This window comes from Grammomys surdaster, unplaced genomic scaffold (assembly GCF_004785775.1).
Source record: "Grammomys surdaster isolate TR1022 unplaced genomic scaffold, NIH_TR_1.0 217, whole genome shotgun sequence".
Lineage (NCBI taxonomy): Eukaryota > Metazoa > Chordata > Mammalia > Rodentia > Muridae > Grammomys > Grammomys surdaster.
This window is the reverse complement of record NW_021604662.1, coordinates 894,279-916,128: the sequence shown is the minus strand read 5'-3', so window position 1 is coordinate 916,128 and position 21,850 is coordinate 894,279. Positions and strand designations below refer to the sequence as shown.

The following is a 21,850-nucleotide window of genomic DNA, read 5'->3' as shown; positions in this document are numbered from 1 at the left end:
TAGTTATGAAGTAGCAACAAAAATAATCTTCAGATTGGGGGAATCACATGAAGACCGGTATTAAAGGGTTGCAGCATTAAGGTTGAGAACCACTGTGCTAGAGCCTACACTCAGGAGACAACAATCACTGGAGGGAGAATGGTTATGGAAGAAAACCAAGTTTTAACCAGGTCACAGTAGTAGCAAAGCATTCTCTCGCCTCTTATTATGGATAGGAAGGTACTTTGAAGAGGACACTGTCCTTCTGTGAACTCTACCTTCCACAACGGCTGTAGAGTGGTCAAACAGGAAGTAAGGATCATTCCAACCTGGCTTAGTGCTGAGGTTTTATGTATACCCACCGACCAGGGAGAACCCCCAAGACTTACAGGAAGGATATGGATGAGATTCAGGAAGAGATCCTTACTCAGGGGCTCCCACAATTCTGTTGGCAAATGGAGTGTCTACTTTCCCACAATGCATTTGGAAATATCTGTCTTCCCTCCAACTCACTCAAATGAAACTGATTAGTGTGTGTGTGTGTGTGTGTGTGTTGTGTGATTTCAGAGTTCAGAAGAATTGCTTCTCTCAGTTGGCCACATCAAACAGATAATTGGAATCCTAAGGGACTTCATCCGCTCCCCAGAGCACAGGGTGATGGCAGCCACAATATCAAAACTAAAGGTGGACCTGGACTTTGACAGCTCATCCATCAACCAGATTCACCTGATTCTGTTTGGATTCCAAGATGCTGTGAGTGCACTATCGGGCCCTGGAGAACATGATAGCCAAACCAGTTAACTCATTCTTCTGTAGCACCCATTCCTTCTCATTTGTTTACAACCTGAATCCCAAATCTTAGCAGCTCTTTGTAAACATTAAGTATATAGTAATTACATCACTTTGTGAAGTGTACCAATTGCATTTGACCACCAAGAGCATGGGATATAGGAAGATGACATTGGCCAGCATAGTGGCTATACTTCTGTGCCTGTCCAGATGTATGTTACTCCAATTCTAAAGCCAGGTCTGGTTTATCTTCTTACATGCTCCCACTATAGTCGGTCTGTCATGTTATAGATGCTCCATAAATGTTCCTTGAATAAACAACCAAGAGGCCCAGTGACATTGATCCCATTGTGATAGTCATCATTTAGAATCCATTGTGACTCAGGGTCCACCTAGAGGATTCAGAAGAATGAACCAGGCAGAAATCCAGGGCAGCACAGCACTAACTCAACTTAGTGGGAATAGAAACAAATTAGAATTAATAAGTGTTTCTTAAAAGTTCAACCAAATAGACAAAGGAACTTTTGTGATTTCTTTAGGTCAACAGAATTTTGAGAAACCACTTAATTAGGCCCCACTGGATGTTTGCAATGGACAACATCATTCGCAGAGCTGTGCAGGCTGCAGTTACCATTCTCATTCCAGGTAAGTGGCCTCTTGCACTCAAGATCAGATTCGGGCTGCCGAAAAGACCAGTAGATATCCTCAGCATCCAACAGCTGTCGCTTTGTTTCATTTTAGCTTTATACTTCCCTACAGTTAAGTAAAGCTGCCATAGATCTTTCTGGGGCTGTCTGATAACATCTCATGGTGCCCTACCTACCTCCTAGGCATAATGATTGTGTACAGGTTATACTTTTGATCTTACAGGAGTCAATGTTTGAAGGCAGGGATCCTCTAGTGCTCATACAGCCTCCTCAGTGTACATGCTCTCTCATGCTTATCAGATAGTTGATAATCACAGGCTGTTTCTTCCCTTAGAATCATCCTGTAATGGCTCTAGATCTTACTATGTGTGGGTGTGTGCACCCACATGGTCGTTCCTGGGAACCAACTCAGGCTCTTGTGTGCTGAAGCACATGCTGTACCTCTCTGAGCTTTCTTTTTGAGACGCAGTCCCCAGGTTGCTTCTTTTGTGCTACTCTGGCTGAGGATGGCAGGTTTTAGAATTGTCCTTTCCTCTTGACACTGAACCCTTGCTGGTCACGTCTGCCTGTTCTCTCAGATGCTCCTTGGAACAGGCACCAAGCAGAGCATTGTCCTGTTTGTACCATTTATGGCTAGCTGGTCTTTACATCCTTCATTGTCAGTTTTTTCTTGTGTAAACTGGGAAGGACCGTATTTACACTGCAGAGTCCAATCAAGTCATCTTTTTAGTCAGTAGTCCCCTCATATAGCAAGCACTGCATTGAACTGCCTTGTTGAGTGCCATTCTGTACCTTTATGTGTTTTTACAGAGCTCCAAGCCCACTTTGAGCCTGCTTCTGAGACTGAAGGGGTAGACAAGGACACAGAAGTGGAAGGGGACTATCCCCTAGTAGACCTCCTCAGCCAAGAAGTACATGTGACACCCAGAGGCACCAGACCTGGCTCAATGGCTATCCAGGAGGGCCAGCAGGACCCAAGTCTCCAACTGAGCAAGCTCAGGCAAGAGACCAACAGGTCAGGATCTTGCAAACCCTGTACAAGACTCCCTGATCACTATTGAGAATTTTCCCGGAGACGTGGAAAATATATACACAGTCGCAAACTGGAACAAGGGTACATTTACAGCTTCAGCAGAAACCAAGGCCTCTTGCCTTTCAATGCCAGGAATCAGTACAGTGCCTTGTCCTAGGTCACACATAAATCTTCCATATCAAAAGTCATCTGAGTTTTGTCATCCTAATAGAGCCCCTGGTATGGCATGTGGCCTAGCAGTGAATAGCTGCAGTCTGCCCCACAGCAGTTGGAGTAGGGGGCAATATATCACTTTATATAGACAGTGATGTGTCCTATAGCCCTGTCCTTAAGCCTTCCCAGTCACTTGTTAAATTGCCTTTCCAACCTTGTTAGTGAATGTAATCCCCCTTTGCTCTGGAAATTCTTAATTGTCAATAACCTTTTAAGAAATGTTATCCACAGACACATAAACTAGCTGGTGATTATTCAATTGCCACACTTGTACTTGTGGCAGTGCTGTCTGAATGGGGGAAGTTAGGTACTGGACACACATTTTGGATGAAAAGATTTTAATCTTATGTCACTAATTTTTAACACCTGGAATTTAAATGATCATGATGGCAAAACTAAGACCACAAATGTAAAAGTTGGTAGCAAAATGCATAGCGTTTCCTTGAAATGCCTTTGCAGAAAGATTTGTGATTCTCCAACTCACTATTAATGTGACTAGCTACTAAATAACTCACCCTGCCTAGCCTCATGCTCTGGCATAAACATGGACATCATTTCCATTAACCACACAGAGGCTCAAGCTACTTAATGAAGGCAGGAAGGGCAGAGGTGAGAAAGGATTTTTGACTTGGTGAATGCTAGTATTTTTGCCTCATGGTCTTGCCTGGGAAGAAGTGTCCACCAAAAAAAAAAAAATGACCACAAAACAGTTTTTTCATCCACTTATATTATGGCTGTACCTTCTCAGGGCAACATCAATAACAAGCTTCAGTCATTTACAGCCTAGTCCTCGAGTCCTTTGTTCACCAATACAGAGAAACTAATTAAAAGGGCATGCCAGGTGGTTAAAATAAACTAATCTTGCTTATTAGATACATGAGCAAACAAAAAGAGGCTAGCCATGGTTCTGACTTGCAACCCTGTTCCCTTCCAGTGTTAAGGAGCTAGCATGTGGAGATCCGGAAGTCTGAGGCTTAACTGTACAAAGACTTGCCTTTCATGCCCCAGGGAGACCATGAGTAAGACTGTCACAAAATGAGTAAGGCCCTACCTGTGAGACTGAGTAAATTGCTTAAAGAAACTGTGCATGGAAAAGAATGTTCACTTCCTAAGAATTGTTCTAGGTTTAAATGCTCTACGGGCAGTCCTGGGTCTAGTACTCAGTGAGTGCTAGCAGCATGCCTCCCCAGCTGTTTTCACCAAATACTCTTGCTTTGGCTCCTAATGAGCTGAGAATAAAGGCTACCTATCCTAGCTATTTACCTGACTTGATTTTAATAACCAGTTCGTCCTTCTGGCCAAGTTCTAATGATCATCAGGAAATTCAGTTTTGGTTCCTGATACATTTTGAAACAAAACTGTCTTAGTCCACAAAGGCTGCTCTAAAAATTAATCTACTTTCTTTCTCACATCTCTGCACATTGCAGTCTAGTTCAAAGTACTTAACTCAAGAATTCTATCACCTTCAGTTAAGTAGGCAGACTTAGTGTCTGAGCTCAGGTCTGCCTGCCGATGTATGTCGTATACTCACATGTCCTCAACTGGTGTCAAGGCACTAGTTTCTCTTCTCAAGGCCCCTTAAATCATTTTAGTAAGAATTTCAGGATGGATCCAAACATCAATTCCATTGCAAAATATTCCTACACTCTTTCAGTATTGGGGCTTTGCTGTCAAGGAGAAGAAACAGTTTTCCTATACCAGCCAAAACCTCTACAGAAATCTTTAGTAACCGCCCACTTGCTTCTCTTTGTGGCCCCACAGTTGGGATTGTGTCCTTTTTTCCCTACTATCTAATGTTCATCAAATGTATGAATTGAAATGTGAATACTTCATGAATGATGGGTTTCTTGTTTTTTAAAAACAGACTTTGGGAACACCTAGTTCAAAAAGAGAGGGAGTACCAGAATCTTCTTCGGCTAATTCTAGAACAAAAAACTCAAGAATTATATCACCTTCAGTTACAATGCAAATCCAATGGTGAGTCACTTTCCCTTTGCTCTGACATAGGTGTCAAAGAGGGACAAACTACTAAAATCTGACTTCTGCCATGAGTAACTAAATGGTTAAGGTTACCATATATTATATGAACAGAAGTCCTAATGGGTAAGGGTAGAGCTCAGAAGATTAAGAAAGAACAGGGTAGCAAAAATGTATCTTGACTTTGATAGTCATTCCACAGCTTTGCATCAAAAGATACCTACATTAGACTGACTCTCATATCTGCCCCTCAGGCACAGAAGTAGCTCTTGGAATGAAGAACTGGAAGCATTTTTTTTTTTTTTGGTTTTTTGAGACACAGGATTTCTCTGTGTACCCCTGGCTGTCCTGGAACTCACTCTGTAGACACGGCTGGCCTCGAACTCAGAAATCTGCCTGCCTCTGCCTCCCAAGTGCTGGGATTAAAGGCATGCACTACCACTGCCCGCTTCTGCTACAAAATCTTAACACAAACTTCTTCCACTGTAGTGAGTTCCACTATAGTAAGGACTATCCAGCCTGAGATAAGATACTTTAAAGCTGCCTGACAGTGGTGGCGCACGCCTTTAATCCCAGCACTTGGGGGAGGCAGAGGCAGGCGGATTTCTGAGTTCGAGGCCAGCCTGGTCTACTGAGTGAGTTTCAGGACAGCCAAGGCTACACAGAGAAACCCTGTCTCGAAAAACAAACAAACAAAAAAAGACACTTTAAAGCTGAGAACAAGCATTTAAGCAAGACTGACTAGCTCAAGTTCCAAACTTACTAAAAGTATTTTAGGTAGAGATGACTGTTCATCCCTTGGGGAAAGGGAACTCAAGAACTGTAAAAGTAGTTGAATCAAACAAGTTTAATTCATTTCCTTTTCACATCACATTTACATTTCTGTTTGGATACATCATTACATCCACTTTGTTACTTTTGAAGCAGTTTATGGTTATACATTACAATACAAATAAAACAAAATTGGAATCATTATAGGTGGTACAGAGAACCCACCGCCCCCTGATGGACTTGGAACTGACAGAGAGCTTATAGACTGGTTGCAACTACAAGGAGTGGATGCAAATACAATAGAAAAGGTAAATTTCTAAATCAAAGTATTCCTATGATATTGTTGAAAAGCTGCTTATCCATACATCGACTCTTTCAGATTGTTGAAGAGGATTATACACTTTCTGATATTCTCAATGATATCACTAAGGAAGACCTAAGGTGCCTCAGACTACGGTAAGAGAGCCTCCAAACAGTTAAATAATAGAAATTTCTTCATGTGAATACATTTACATGCTGGTAGCGTCCCCCTATCTTTGAAATTTATTTTTCCTATGTCGTAGCAAACACAGCTCATTTTCTCAGGTTCAAGGTAACAAGGCATGAGGTGATAGACCTTTCTTTTTACACTCTTGTTTAAATGCCCACGCCTCTACACAAAGCCACCAGCGTTCCTATGGTACCATGTCCAGAAAAAGGCAACATACTTTTTTTGCTCTTAAGTTACAGATGACATTTGAAGAGTAGATGGCTGCCTTCAAGTTTGTTTTTCTTAAGCAAATTATTGTCTTGCAGTGGTGGTGTCCTCTGTAGGCTCTGGCATGCAGTCTCCCAGCACAGAAGACAGATGCAGGAGTCCTCACAATGAGCCAAGCTGCGAAGAATGAGCAAAAACTACCCCACACCTGCTTATGACTAAAGCTTCTATTAGTATACACACAAACCCCGCGTTTACACAGGAAGACCCTTGTTCATTTCATTCAAGCACGTGTGATTTTAGAGCATCCTTGTTTATAAACATGATTGTAAGTAATGTCAACCCTGACCTAGTATTTAAAATGTTAGCATACCTTATAGCAATTGCTGGAAAAATAAAAGCATACGTATTTTATATACTAGTGTAATTACTTAAGTGTGAAAGGTTAAAAAAGGTGTGCCTTACTATGTGGAGAAAATTAAATTATTTTAAAACACATGACTGATTATATATAGCCTGTGATCAGACATGATGGTCAGTGCCAAACCAAGTCCAGCCTTCACAATTTGTGGTGGCCGCTACACTTCTACCTATGCTTTGCATTAATCCCAGCATGCCTCCATGAGGTCATTCATAGCTATGATCACACCACCAAATGGCACAGTTAGTCCTTTTAGTAACTGACCTAGGATATGATGAAGTGAAGGAAGGTTATGAACTCTTCATTACCCATCTCAAATCCTATACAAATACACTCTTATTCACATGAATACACCGAATACAACAATGTACAAACCACATGCAATTTTTACTCTCCCTTAATTTACATGTTTTCAAGACCTTTGTTGTCTGGGTATTTCCTGTCAAAGTTGAGAGCACAAAGAGTTCTTACAACAGATGAGGAACACCCATCCATCTAACAGTCTCCCATTAACTGACTGACTTAAACTTGATCCACTGGTTGGCACCACGCACTTCAAAGGGAGGATCACTGCTGTAGATGTGATAGCCTAGCTCCTCCAACGGTGGCTCTGGATCAGCCGTGGCAAACTGGGCAGCATCCTCGATTTCTTTCCTCACTTCCACATCAATCTCCTAAACAGCAGATTACAATGCAATAGATTGTTTTCAATCAAGGGCAGTTTTAGAACCACCTAAAATGTTTGCGACCCTGTTGGTAGTCATATTACGTGACTCTTCAATAGCACATGAATTAAAATGGAAAGTATATTTTTAGGAAAAGGGGAAACAAAAGTTTTTGTATGGATGTGATTAGTCACTTAAGACAGTGAGTTTGTATGTAACTCTTAATTGTGGAGGCCAGGTATCATCTCCACCTTATTTTTTTTAAGTCAGTATTATCTATCATTGAGGATTGGCCAGCATGCTCCAAGAATCTGCTTCTCTCTACCTCTACCAGAGCTAGTGTTGTACGCATGCGCCAATGTGCCCATTTTATTTTGGTGTTGGGAATCCAGACTCAAATCCTCATGCTTGTGCAGCAAGCGCTTTGCCAGCTAAGCCATCTCCCTTGTAACTCCTAATTCTCAGCAGGAGGACCAAAATATAGCCCTGTGAGACTTCAGAACACTTTCTGAGTTTGAACAAACTCAACTCTCTGGCCATCTGAGGGTGACATCTCGTGAAGGGTGGGAAACTGGTCATAGTACTCAACTTTAAAGCCAGAGTTAAACCTCCAAGAGCAACTGTACCTTTAATTCTTCCACACTTGCAAGATTGCTGTTCACCATTCTATCCTTGAGAAGCATAATAGGGTCGCTCTTACTTCTTACTTCCTGGATTTCTTCTCGAGTGCGGTAACTGTGGAGAAGAGAGACGCAGTGAGTGACAGACCCATAAACGCCTATGGACCAGAGAGCTGAGTGAAGTATATAGGAGTGTGTTTTTAAAGAGAGGAACAAGTTAATAGCGATGTCATGTCACTGTGGGAATAGCAGGGTGACAGGCTGTTAGGCATCTTTTATAGAAAGTTATTCACATCTGTATTGGTCAGGCTCTGACAGAGCCTCTCAGGGGACAGCTATATCAGGCTCCTGTCAGCAAGCACTTCTTGGCATCAGTAATAGTGGCTGCTTGCAGCCAACCATCAGACTGAACAGAGACCTCAATGGAGGAGTTAGAGAAAGGACTGAAGGAGCTGAAGGAGTTTGCAACCCCACAGGAAGAACAACAATATCTACCAACCAGAGCTCCCAGGGACTAAACCACCAACCACAGATTACACATGGAGCAACCCATGGCTCCAACTGGATGGCCTTGTCGGGCATCAATGGGAAGAGAGGCCCTTGGTCCTGTGAAGGCTCAATGTCTCAGTGTAGGGGAATTCCAGGGCGGGAGGGCAGGGAGGTGAGAGTGGGTGGGTGGGTGAACACCCTCATAGAAGCAGGGGGAAGAAGGGTGGGTTAGGGGGTTTGCGGAGGGGAAACTGGGAAGGGGGATAACATTTGAAATGTAAATAAATAAAATAACCAATAAAAAATTTAAAAAAAAAGAAAGTTATTTGCTCCAACTTGGGGCTACTCTGGCATTCTGACAAGGGCCAAGTTAGGGCCAAGTTTTGATTCACTTCTTTGATCTGGAAGGGAGAACCATCAGTTCTACCTCTTTAGCGTTAAATTTTTACATGGATGGGGCAAATGGGGGCTGGCAGTTGTGATAATTGCAGGTTCTGAAGCATCACAATACCTACCAATAAGGAAATACAGATATGCCTTGCCTTTCTCACTAAGACCCCAAAGCAGCATGGCTAGCAAACTGTTGGAAGTTTCCGCCTGGCTACTTCTGAAATAGCATCAGGGTTCTTTGGTGGGGCAGTTGCTATACAACATCCACTTGTCCGAATAATTTGTTCTCTGCCTTCCCTTAGTCCATTCTATAAAGGCTAAACTTTAAACTGACTTCTTTTGACTGTGTCAAGTCTCCTAATTCAGAATTACATGTTAGACCTAAGTGAAAAGGGACAACTGAAACTTCCCATGTGGCAGTTAGCCTTGCTCCCTACCACTGAGATTTCAAACCCCAGTCTTCTTCAGGTAGAACATGCCATGCTTGAATTTGGGGTAATGCCCCAAAATAATTCTCTATCACAGACCTGCCTTATATTCACTTCTACACTGTAATTTAGTTACGTAAGGCTCTTTTTAAAATTACTGCTCATGCTGTAACACAGAGGATACACTGCAGGGATCTTCAGGCTGCTTTTAGAGTAAGATTCAAAACAGCCACTTGATGCCAACAAAACTGCAATTTTATCCAGTTGCAAAAGCCAGTGTTGCAGAACTCTTGTCATTTTACTTACGTAGCCCAAAGCCTGCCCGCCCACTAGGGAAACTACACGTAGATTCCTCATGACTCTACCTGACTCCAGGGTCACTCATACTATGTCCATGGTAGCGATAAGTCTGTAGCTCCATCAGGATGGGCCCCTAAAACAAACCCATAAGTGATTAAGACTATGAGAATGGGTGCCGACAATCACTGGCCTCAAATGGAGACAGACAAGACACAGACATACACACACACACACACACACACACACACACACACCCGTGGACATTCAATACATTCTTAACCCTTCTATGTATCATCTCAGTTGTCAAGAGTTTACTGGTGGATTAAAACCTATTTATTGCACGTTTCCTCCTCAATTTTACCAAAAATAAATTGCAGTGGCATGTTTTCTGGGCTTAGAACAACTAGTTCGACTTTGCTACTTGGCTCTCCTTTTAAGCTAGTCTCACCATTGCCTTTCCCCTCCATGCCATACACTGAGATGTAACCTACAACAGCAAGACAGATTACACTTGACTGCCTATGAAGTCAAAGTAGACATGGGAAGGATTCCAAGTTTGATCATCCAAGGGGCTTATGACTAAGGGATGGGAACATAGGATTAACAGAATCAAACAACAAAACAACGTCAACTGGATATCAAAGTGAAGACAAAATGCCAAAGAAACACAAGAATAGAGAAAAGTGGAGTGTTTACCAGGTGAGCCACCAAATCTATGCTACCTCGTTGGACTCTGCCTCAGAGAGCTCATTAACCCAGGATAGTTCTAACAACTATCTGGAAAGGCTTCTTTGAACTCAGAGATAAATGCCATTATAAATGTATAACCTAAAAGCCTATGAAAAACTTTCCAGTCTTACCTTACCAGACCTGCAGTAGGCAGCTGCAAACTTTGTTGCCTCTCGGACACACAAGATATCCATTCCATCTACCTGTTAATAAAGGTGGAAGGGGCACAATGTAACTGAACTGTCCTGTAATTGTGGTGCTGGAGAATGGAATCAGGACCCTCCCACATGTTAGGCAAGTTCTCAGCCACTAAGCCACACCACCTGCCCTCCCATTCAACTTTGACCTCTTCAGGCCTAAGGTGATGAAACCATAGAGCAGCTAGTGACCTTACCCTCAGTCCAGGAATAAAATCTCCTCTTTTGTAGTAATCAGTGCTGGCTGCTGCTCTCTCAACCGAAGTGCCCATGCCATATCGGTTATTCTCACAGATGAAGATACAAGGTAATTTCCACAATGCTGCCATATTGTAAGCTTCAAATATTTGACCCTGAAAATATTTTATAAAATGTTCAAGTGGTTTAGTTTGCTCATTTCTCTAGACCGTTCCCATTCCTAACAACCGCTGCTCTGCCTAACACAGAAAGCATGTGCAAAGGCCAAGAGAGCCTTGATAACCACCTTTTTGATGGGGAGGGAAAAGGAGCATGTGCTGGCCATTGTACAGAAATGTGACGGGCACTGTATGACTAGTATACTTTTGGGGGGGTCTAATATAGGATACACTGTAAAGAACGTGGAGAAACACTGAGCTACCAATTACTTTTACACTCTCATTATAATCTGTCAAGACTCACTTGATCAGATAATCAGAGTGAACCAGCAGCATCTGAGATTCAGCACCTGGGACACGTCTCGCTAAGTGCCATCCAGAGACTGGTGATTAATGAGACCAAGACTGACAAAGAAACCAAGAGTCAAGGTTCTAACACTAGAGGAATCTGGTATTGCCCTGGAGTCCAAGAAAGTAAGAGTCTGTATATTTACAAGTGAGCCTGGACAACTGTTAAAAGCATATGCTGGTATTGAAGAAGTCCTAGGGTCAGTTCCCAGCACCTGTGCACATGACAGCTCACAACCATCTTTAACCCCAGCTCCAGGGGATCTTCTGATCTCTACTGGCACCAGGCAGACATGCAGTACACAAACATATAGAACAGGCAAAGTAACCACACACATAAAAATAAATAGATCTTTTAAAAAAGTTTTTAAAAGTCTCCCACCACAGAACATATCTGCAAAGCATTGAGGAGCTTCCTCATAGAAATGTACCCCCAGAAGGCTCTGGGAAATCATGTCAAGAGGTAAGTCTCTCATATGGCCATAGAACCAAATGTGAGTCTGCCACCTGAAGTGCTGTTTCAATCAACAATATGCCAATTTTTTTTATAAGTCCAAATATGACTAGTCACAATTTGGAAATTCAGAGATGCACTCACCTGATTAGCAGCCCCATCGCCGTATAATGTCAAACAGACCTCATCTTTTCCATTGTACTTGCAGGCCAGAGCAATTCCTGCTCCCAGGGGCACCTAACAGAAACAGCCAGGAAAGGACTCAATAGAAATTAGTCAGTTATGATGCTCTTAAACTTCAACTGCTGGAGAGACTGGAGCTAAACTAGCGATATATGTGGCTCCTCATTCCCACTCTGTCACTATTCACCTACCGGGTTATTTTCAACAGAACATAAATAAATACTATACTGTTTCAACAAATGCTGACATTTGTCCACCCAAAGATTTAACTACTGATCCTAACAAGGTAAAGGGGGAAGCCTAGGTATATTACACAATGAAAACCTACTGCATTGGACACTGTTGTATGTATGCTGTTAATGTTTCACCTCTCATTGGTAAGAATGAGGCCTCCCCAATCAAAGTAAGACTTTGATTTTGATTAGGCTGTCAATCTAACACATTCTTTTTGGTAACTGGGCCCCAGAGTTAGCATTATCTATGAGCAGGTCCGCGAGTGAGGGGAGGAGCAATTAGTTTTACTGAAATATAATAAGGTGAGGGAGGGCTAGCTCCGCTGTTACAGGCTTTCATGCTCTCACCACTCATGAGACACGACAAAAAGAACAAACTTTAAATCACTACCCAAATCTCCCTATTAATTCATAAATTGGTAAGACTCAGTGTTTAAACCAAACTCCCAAATTTTACTGAAATCCTTTGAGAGAAGTTCTCTGAGGTGAAGAAGTTCCTGAAGACACAGGCCAGGACCAAATCGACGGACACATCTCCCTTCCTCAATTACCTGAGCTCCAACGATGCCATTGCCCCCATAGAAGTTCTTGGCGTACATGTGCATTGATCCGCCTTTCCCTTTAGCACAGCCCCCTCTTCGTCCTAGAAATGGCAGCACACATCCATGCATGAAAAACCAACCACCCAAAGCAATAACCACCATAAAACCCAACTGTCTAAACACCTGACCCTTCGGGAAAACCCATTCCTCCTTGACTCCCTGTCTGATAAGGAAGGTTAGACTAAACTCCAGTGTCTGCTCTCTAATCACTTACCGTAAGCTAGCACGTGGTCTTGACATTGGGTTTGGAGGGAGTACATAAACCTGACTTCTACACTGGTACACTAAATAATATAGGACTCAAGAATGTCACTGGAAAGGAGAAAATTAAATAGCTATCTAGACTCTGTTGGCATATTACAAAGCACTTCACCCAACTTACTTTCTCTACTAGACTTCCGCTGGCATTTTTAGTGACAGCAAACCTTATTCCTACTGTGCAGGGCTATGATTTTTCAATTTCACCCGAGGGTAGCTTCATAAATGGTTTCCTCGAAGGTGCAACAGAGGTACCAAACAAAATGCCACACCAGAAGGCTCGTTTCAATTTTTTTTTTTACCACTAACTCATAATGCTTAGCAACTTAATGGGAGATAGCTGAATACTCCCTCCTCTTACTAGCCCCTCTCTGTAAATTGACTACAAACCTGTTAGCTCCGCAAGGATTGCTCGGACAGGTAGGCCCCGAGTGAAGGTGAAGCCATGAGCCCGGTAGGCAGTGATGAGATGGTCCGTGGGGTTTATGCCAGCCTCCAGGCCCACACAGCAGGCTTCCTGTAATAAAAGAGGAACCAGGAAGCAATGCCATTGTCACTTTTGAATAAAGTTTTTATTAGAACCAGTAAAAAAAAAAAAATGGGGTAGTAAATCCTGCTACTAGTAACCCAAAAGACAAAGTAGAGGCTAAGGTCCAAACCAGGAACCATAGCCAGTCCACAAATGTGCTGTTTCCTTTACCCTGGACAGTTTTGAAAATAACCCAATAGAATGTAATGAAAACCAAAGAAAGAAGCCTTAGTTAGTTCTATGTTTCCATACAGAAGTAACTGACTAGAACCAAGTCATGGCACCTCTGGGTAGGGCATAACCATCCCAACTCCCCATTGATCCATCTCATACTGTTATACATGCCTGCTTCACTCATTTATTCTACCTAGCTAGCTCCCATAGGTTTCTGAATTTGGAACCAGTAGCCATAACCAACTGTGCCTGCATTAGCTATCAACTTAAAAAGCTCTAGTATGGGCCTGGAGAGGTGGCCCAGTGGTTAAGAGCACTTGACTGCGCTTGACTGTTCTTCCAGGGGGCCTGAGTTCAATTCCCAGCAACCACATGGTGGCTCACAACCATCTGTAATGGGATCTGATGCCCTCTTCTGGTGTGTCTGATGATAGCTACAGTGTACTCATATACATAAAACAGATATCTTTTAAAAAGCTCTAGAATCACCTAGAAGACAAATCTCCGGGGGTGTCTGTAAGGAAGTTTCTCGGGTTCAAGTGGGAAGACCCACCCTAATGTAGGGACACCATCCCACAGGCTTAGGCTCCCAGGGTGACTTTAATACACCCATAACGTAACAAAATAGCCCTCTTTTCCCAGGAATTTATACAATTATAGATGAGTGTGGTTCTAGCAAATTTTAAAGCAGTAAAATGCTAAGAGCAGATATAAAATTCAGAAACGCTAGGTGTAAAGGAATTCTTAAGCCTGCACTTCACAGTGGGTCCTTACATTCTAGTGTCTATCCTAAAAGCCTACCTCGAAGCCTTCTGACCCATGAAGTAGTGTGAAAGTAAATAGAAACTATATTTAAAGCTAAGTGTGGTAGCTCATGCCTATCCCAGCATGCTGGGGGATGAGGCAGCGCCGTGCAAGCTCTAGGAGTTTCAAGCATCATTGGGGCAGTGAGATCTAACTTCACAAAAAAGTGACAAGGCAGTGAGAGTAAACGAGTTTGCTGTCAAGCCTGACACGTTGAGCTCAGTCCCTGGAACCCATAGGGTAGAAGGAAGAGCCAAGCCCTGCTGCAAGCTGTCCTCTGACGCCCCCACCACCACATATACACACTTACACTCAGGGTGGCACACATGTGCCCTACACATGACAAAATATGTAGAGAAATGGTGGGTTTTAAATGTTAAAAGGATAGGATGAAGGAGAAGTAAAAGAAAGTGATAAGGGGGAGAGAGAAGGAAGGAAGGAAGGAAGAAGGAGATGAAAGAAGCAACCTATTTAAACAATCCCAGTACCGTGTCTGGATAACAAACCTATCACTTACCTGACCATCACACAAGTGACAGAAACCACGGATAATTTTCTGCTTATACAGCTGATCTGCCTTTAGCTCCATCCGGCGCACAGTCTGCATCATCCTGTAGTACTTGAGCCCATCCTCTCTGGTGAGCACTGTGGTGACTGGAGGGCCCTCTTCTAGCCGGTGAAGGTCACATTTCTGAAGTGGAGTAAGATGGTCACCCTCCAGTTACTACCCCACAGATACTGCCGGCTCATTCTAAGATCCGACTCCACTAACAGACAACTTGAACAACAGCAAAGACATGCAGGCCTCAGCGGTTCTTCAAGAAGAATGGGTGAGCTTGCTGTGGTGGCACACGCCTTTAATCCCAGCACTCGGGAAGCAGAGGCAAGTGATCTATATGAGCTTGAGGCCAGCCTGGTCTACGGGGCTGTGAGTTCCAGACAGCCAAGGCTACAACAGAAAGACCGTTGTCTTGTAAAAACCAAAGAGGAAGGAGGGAAGGAAAAAAGGGAGGGAGGGAAAGGAAGAAAGGATAATGTAGGACAGCATACACCTATCCCTTGAAAGGTGATTACAGGATCAAGAGTTCAAGGTTGTCCCTTTGCTAGATAGTTTGGGACTAGCCCAGGCTCCATGAGACCCTGGGGTAAAATAAAGTAAAATAAAAACAGTGCTTCAAAATGCTTCAGATTCCTTAAATTTATGGTTATCAATGTTTCACTGAAGCACACCCCATACCACATGTGTGTCCAACCTTCTTTGGCTCAAGAAGGGCCATGTGCCAAGATCGCTCTGAGGGCACCGTAATTTATTTGTAGATGACAACAGGTCAGACTGTCAAGAGGTTGGACACCACAACCAGAGTATATTTCTAAAGTCTGTCTCCCTTAAACTAATTCTTTTTTTTTTTTTTTTGGTTTTTCGAGACAGGGTTTCTCTGTATAGCCTTGGCTGTCCTGGAACTCACTCAGTAGACCAGGCTGGCCTTGAACTCAGAAATCGGCCTGCCTCTGCCTCCCAAGTGGTGGGATTAAAGGCGTGCGCCACCACCACCCGGCCCTTAAACTAATTCTTGCTCAAATTCTCTGAGCCTTTGATTCTGGAATATCTGAAAGAAAAGTGACCCCACCCTCAAAGCAACCAATATCAAAATACTCCTCCTTGAAGGTGAAAATGCCATCAAGCTGTACATGTTCAAAGACTAGTACCTAATAAAGTGAAACACCTCTTACCTTAATCTCAAATGTAGCATCATTTGCGAAATTACGGGAAGCTACCAGCACTCTGCTTGCCTAGAAAACAAAAACATGCAAATAGTCATTATTTTTGTTTTTTTGCTGTCAAAAGCAAGTCATTACTATCATAGTCCCATGATTAAAGCACGGATTTAAAACACAACCTCATCATTATCTGAAGGCAAAAAGGAGAATGGCAAACGCCAAACTCATCTGCTTTGTTTTCAAAGAAATCACAGTGAGAACAATAATAATTACCAGCCAAACTCAAGTAACTAGATTACATGTGGGCTTTGGAAAGTTCATCTGCAAAGTACTTCAAATAAAACTATCCATTAATCCCTATGTAAGGCAAACTGCTTTTCTATCATACATACCCATAAAGAAAAAAAATTCACTTAGTATGAGATAAATGAGAAACATCATGTTAGCGTTTGTTAACAATGGACTGGGGCTAGCCATTCTACAACAGAACAGCCTAAATCTTGAGAAGGCTCCTCTTGAAACCCCGTAAGGGAAGAAGGGTTTCTTAAAATGGTGTTCCCTTGATGTTTGGGTAGATATCACTGCTTAGAATTACCCATTCCTTTCTACTTTCACAACTGAATAAATCTCTGAACAACATTCTAAGTGATAGCTAAGGCTCACATTAGACTACAAAACGGAATCATTCAAGGTTAGCCACTTTCTGCCACATTTGCACATACTTGCAGGTAAACTAGCTTTTCCTGGAGATTTGAGCATATTCATCAGATCGCAGAAAAAAAAACATGTTTAATATGTAACACAATATATTTTGTAGCACTGGGTTTGACCTTGGTGAGTAAGATCAGCATGCTCCGTATACCTCCAAGTGTATGACCAAATAGGGCGGAATGTTCAGATGTACTTATATCTCTCTCTCTTTTCCATTGCCTCCTCCCAATGCTGGAATGAGAGGCATGCAGCACCTTCCATTATGCCCAGGAGATAGTCTTAGAGCCTCCGCAGACTCCTAAAACCACTGGGAATACTGAATGCTATGTGCAAGGACTATGATAGGAAGGCAGCTGATCTGATGGTAATCAAGATGGCGCCCGGTGCTGTACAACTGGGGAGCTGGGGTATACAGAGCGGATACCTGGCCGAAGGGATGATTTATATCCTAATCTGGAAAGCAAGATTGCATCGTTCTAGGCAGAACAGCACACAGATTAAAACTCATGAATTCTTTCTTTCTGGAATTTTTCATTGAGTATTTTCAGACCACAGCTAACCACAGGTCACTGAAGATAGGAACACTTGCAAAGCCATAGACACAAAGTGGGGAGAAGCACACTCTGGCAACTACTATACTACTATCCGACAAAGCCAACAAATGCAATGGCACACTTACCCAAGGGAAAATCGAAATACTAGTAACGGATGCTGTGGTTAAATCAGAGGAAGAGACAATGTGTAAACATATCTATCTCAAAATGAAGAAAAACTAAACCGGAGACCAGCCAGGTAGCAAACGGTTGTGTTATTTTTCAGCAGTTAAAACTATTTTGTGGCCAGGCAGTGGTGGTGCACGCCTTTGATCCCAGCACTTGGGAGGCAGAGGCAGGCAGATTTCTGAGTTCGAGGCCAGCCTGGTCTACAGAGTGAGTTCCAGGACAGCCAGGGCTACACAGAGAAACCCTGTCTCGAAAAACCAAAAAAAAAAAAAACATTATTTTGTGGAGCTAAAGTGAATTGTATTGCAAAGTGAATTTCTAGATACAACTACAGAAACTAATTTGGGGAACAATCTACAGCAAAGATCAAACCAGCTAGGCATTAGTAAGAGCAAACAGGTAAGAGCAAAGATAAGTTTATAGAGCACACAGTGATGGCCCATTCCTTTAACTCCATCACCCAGGAGGTAGAGGCAGAGGTGGAGGTGGGGGGAGTTTGAGGCCAGCCTGATCTAGAGCAAATTCCAGGACAGCCATGCTGGGGGGGGGGGGACCAGGGGACAGGACACAAGGGGGAAGATGACTGTATCCCTCAGTGCCTCTCAGAAAACCAAAATAACAAGAAAAATTAACTTTAAATGGGATTCCTGTCTGGTTTTCTTTTCTTGGGCAGGGCAGGGGTGGTGCTGGCTGGGGATTGAACACGTGACCTCACACTGCTAAGGGCATGTTCTCTTTCTCTCTCTCTCTCTCTCTCTCTGAGCCACTAATGAAATTCCTCTCATGGAGACCTTGAACAATCTACTCAAGAAAATGAAAATTTCTAAGTATCTAAATACAGAATTATTCAAGTGACTGAGTAAAAGTATTTACGAATTCTCAGAATGTACCAACATGAATTTTAAAAAAAAAACCTTGCCTAATATGCAGAGACAAAAAAAATGGTAGTAAAAAAATCTCACAAAGGAAAGCATAACAAATACAAGTGATAAGGCAAAAAGAAAAAAATTTAAATGTGGTTCAGTCTTACAGACTTTGAAAGCTTTCGACGCTATTTAAAAATAAAAGCACAACTTTTAAACCATGTAAACCATTTTGAAGTTTCACATGCAAAAAGTGTGAGGAGAAAGAGGCAACCTTTCAGCCTGAGGTAAATCTCCATGTTTCCCTAATTTTTACAGGGGGAAAAACAACTAGCAGAATCAAAAGTGGAAAAGTACAAAGCACAAGGAGGCCTCAGCGGAAGATAAGGGGATTAACTTTAGGCCTATCACAGCAACCATCAAAGAGCAAGTGCCTAGCCCCCATCCCCCTCTCAGTAGCCCTTGGCTACAGCTCTCCTTACACAAGTCTGGCTGGCCGCTGCTTATTATTGGGAAGGATCTTTTTGCAAGTCTTAAACTAAATTTGAAAGTCTTTTCACACATATAACGGGAAAAACTAACACTCTAGAGCTAGTTTGTGTTAGACTGGCAGAAATAAAGAAATCTCCAATTACTTAGAATTGCAAATGATAAAGAGATACCTGGTCTACAGATTAATGCAACTTAAGTTTGAAACATTCTGAAAGGCGTCAAGAATGGTTCCTAATTACCATGTAACAACTATAGGCACAAAGAAAACTAGCAGCCAGGCACGGTGCTGCATTCCTTTGATCCCAGCACTCAAGAGGCAAGAGCCAGGCATGGATCTCTGACTGGAAGCCAGCCTAGTCAACATATCAGAGTTCCAAGCTAGCCAGAGCTACACAATGAGACATAAAAGAAAGAGATACAGGCGAAGACAAAGCAACCTACTTCTCTCTCCACCCCCTCATTAGTGCGCCGGATGTGGCCACAGGAGATTTTAAAGTAAGTAAAGAAGGCAAGGAAATCTGAGTTTCAGGCCAGCCAACGATACATAAGTGAAAGACGTTGTCTCAAAAAAAAAATTTAGAAAACTAGCTACATCACAACAAAAAGTGAGAAAATAACTGGGTACTTCCTACAGTGAATTCGACTCTAGAATCTATTCCTAACCCCCACCCCCACCCCCGCTGTAAGGAAGGAAATGGTAAACGACTTTCAGACAAAGCAATACAACACCTAAGGTTAGCTTCTAATGTCTAATGAAGACTTAAGGGTGTTCCCAGCTTCCTATTGCCCTAGATACTCCAAAAGGGGAACATGTCTTAAAAGCAGAAGGTATGATTTTTTATTGATTTCAGATTCTAATTCAACATGTAGAAACTTTGATCCTACTAAGAGCTGTTTTTTTTTTTCCTTTCCACTGAGAGGAACAAAGCTTCTTTTAGTTTTCAATTTCATGTCCAGCCCCCAAGCCACAAACAAATTTCCCTTCAACTAACAATTTCTGCACACAAGAAACTTGTTCAAACCAACTGAAAATTGATGATGCAGTTTTAACACTTGTGAAGATACTGACCGAATTTAGGGCACATAGCAAGAGCTCAATAAATTTTGGATATGTGCTTTGCTGCCGGTTCCGATTCAAACACGAATACGGCATTTTCAATCAAACGGTGTTTTTCCATTACTTAATGGAATCCCTAGAGAAGTACACTTGCGACCTTTCCACAACCTCCCCAAACTAAGCAGAATTGCATCAAATCCTAAAGAAATCAATAGAACCAGAATTACAAGTCAAAGCATGATGGCAGTTACACCTAGAGAAAGCAACCTCTGTGTGGCTAGAGGTCAAAATGCTAAAAGCTTAGGTATTAGACAGCTCTTAAAGCCGGGCCATAAGTCTTAACCTCTAATCCTAACCCTCCGAAAACTATTGCTGTTTTCTTTCGCTACTTTTGAACTCTAAGCCTCTGTGTGTTTAAGAGTAAAGGCGGCTTCCCCTGGGTTACGCTCGATTGCTCTAAAATTGACTGCCAAGAAAAAGTTCCGACGAGGAGGGAGTGGAGGAAGTTTGGTTTCCGTGAACCTAAGCCCTTCTGAACCTTCCTCAGAACAGAACACAGGTGATCTGCAAATGCTCACGCAGCTGGACACCCGTACTTGCCAGGTGGCAGGCAAAAGGGTTGGCATACGTGCCACTGGCCAAGATAACCCTATAAGGTAGCGTCCTCAGTCTCTCCATTATAGAGAGGAGAAAATAGGGCCCTGGGACGATTTTTTTTAAATCTCTTTGCCTCTTGATGGTACTCAGAGACTCAAGACTAGTAACCGATGAAGTCGGAGTGCGCACGGAACGTCCGACTCCCGGGACTGGGAGCTCCTTATTACATCTTACGTGGCCTCATAGCCAAGAGCAATGACATGAAGGAGAGTGGAAGTCAGCGGAGTCCAGAGAGGCTGGAGCAGACCCAAGCTCCTCCTCCCAGTGCCCCGTAAGCAAAGAGCAGTTGTGGGGCGCTGCTGGGGAGCTGGCGTGAAGCTCTGCCAGCGGGGATTGGGGGAGGCACAGCGGACCGGGCCTATTCTCAAGCCGCTCCTCCCCGGGTCAGTGGCGACAAGTACTGCAGGGAAAGCCCACCCAAGCTCAGTAGCTGGTCCCCAGCACCCAGCCGTGCGCTCCTGGAGGAGTCCGGCCCGCCCTCTTCCTGCCCCGCCTCAGGCCAGCTCCAGCCCCACCCCGGCCTCCCGGGATCAGGCGACCTCACCGGCTTCTGCGCAGCGCCTGCCAACACGCGGGACACAGCGGCAAGCATCTTCCTCATGGAGTGCAGCAGACTCACGCGGCAGCCGCGGCACCCAGGCACTCAAAAGGAGTGGTTCGGGCGTCCCCAAGTCTCCTTGAAGCGCCCGGAGCCGAAGCCACGCCCTAAACGCAGTGACGGAGTCGCAACGGCATCACACGCCGCGCCAGTTAGTAGGCCAACCAGAATGGTTGCGGGCGATGGCTACGCCCATCTGAGGAACATGTGGCCGCCCATTAATTAACTAAAGATGAGGTGGGGCTGTGGCTAGCGGGTGAGGAGGCGGGAGTCTCAGGGCGCCTGCGTGGGAAAGTGGGGGCCCCAAGGGGGGGAGCCTCTCCTTTTGCACTGAGTACCACAGACCAGCGAAGAAGGGGTGAAGGCGAGTCCTGCTGTTTGCCCAGTCGGGCCGGTGGTACAGCTTTGGCAGCCTCGTTCAGAAAAGCCATGGTGCCAGGGACAGCAAGACAGACTATCTGGTTTCTAGAAATGGTCCTGCCATTAATTCGTCTTTAAAAGATCACATAGCCTTTGCAAAATGTTGCCCTGGTTGACTTGGTGAGAATAACAAAAATAGGTTTAACAGTTGAATGTTGGATGTTGCTGGGTGTGGTGGCACATGCCTGTCATTCCTTCCCTAGGGAGTCTGAGGTAAGATGATAGCCAGAGTCGGAGGCCAGGCTAGCTGTTTAGTTCAAGGCAAGTTTGGACTACTTAGAAGACTATCTCAAAAAAAAAAAAATAAGTAAATGAAAGCAAATAT

At 43.5% G+C, this 21,850-nt stretch overlaps 2 protein-coding genes across 2 annotated transcripts in view; one reads left to right on the top strand and one right to left on the bottom strand.

Annotated features, from left to right (window-relative positions):
* Map3k15 (mitogen-activated protein kinase kinase kinase 15) overlaps positions 1-6,602 on the top strand; it is a 135,485-nt gene extending 128,883 nt beyond the window's left edge. The window contains exons 23-29 of the mRNA XM_028772703.1: positions 547-732; positions 1,308-1,413; positions 2,226-2,430; positions 4,526-4,638; positions 5,617-5,717; positions 5,789-5,865; positions 6,205-6,602. Coding sequence (XP_028628536.1) covers positions 547-732; positions 1,308-1,413; positions 2,226-2,430; positions 4,526-4,638; positions 5,617-5,717; positions 5,789-5,865; positions 6,205-6,277 — 861 coding nt within the window. The 3' untranslated portion in view covers positions 6,278-6,602. The remainder of the gene's footprint in view (positions 1-546; positions 733-1,307; positions 1,414-2,225; positions 2,431-4,525; positions 4,639-5,616; positions 5,718-5,788; positions 5,866-6,204) is intronic.
* Positions 5,467-21,176, bottom strand: Pdha1 (pyruvate dehydrogenase E1 alpha 1 subunit). Its single transcript, XM_028772704.1, has 11 exons — positions 21,052-21,176; positions 16,018-16,077; positions 14,804-14,977; positions 13,170-13,296; positions 12,471-12,562; positions 11,648-11,740; positions 10,543-10,698; positions 10,280-10,351; positions 9,485-9,552; positions 7,819-7,927; positions 5,467-7,201 (listed from the first exon to the last, which is right to left on the bottom strand). The coding sequence occupies exons 1-11, from the start codon at positions 21,106-21,108 to the stop codon at positions 7,037-7,039; spliced, it is 1,173 nt and encodes a 390-aa protein (XP_028628537.1). The 5' UTR covers positions 21,109-21,176; the 3' UTR covers positions 5,467-7,036.
* Positions 21,177-21,850: the final 674 nt, after the last annotated feature.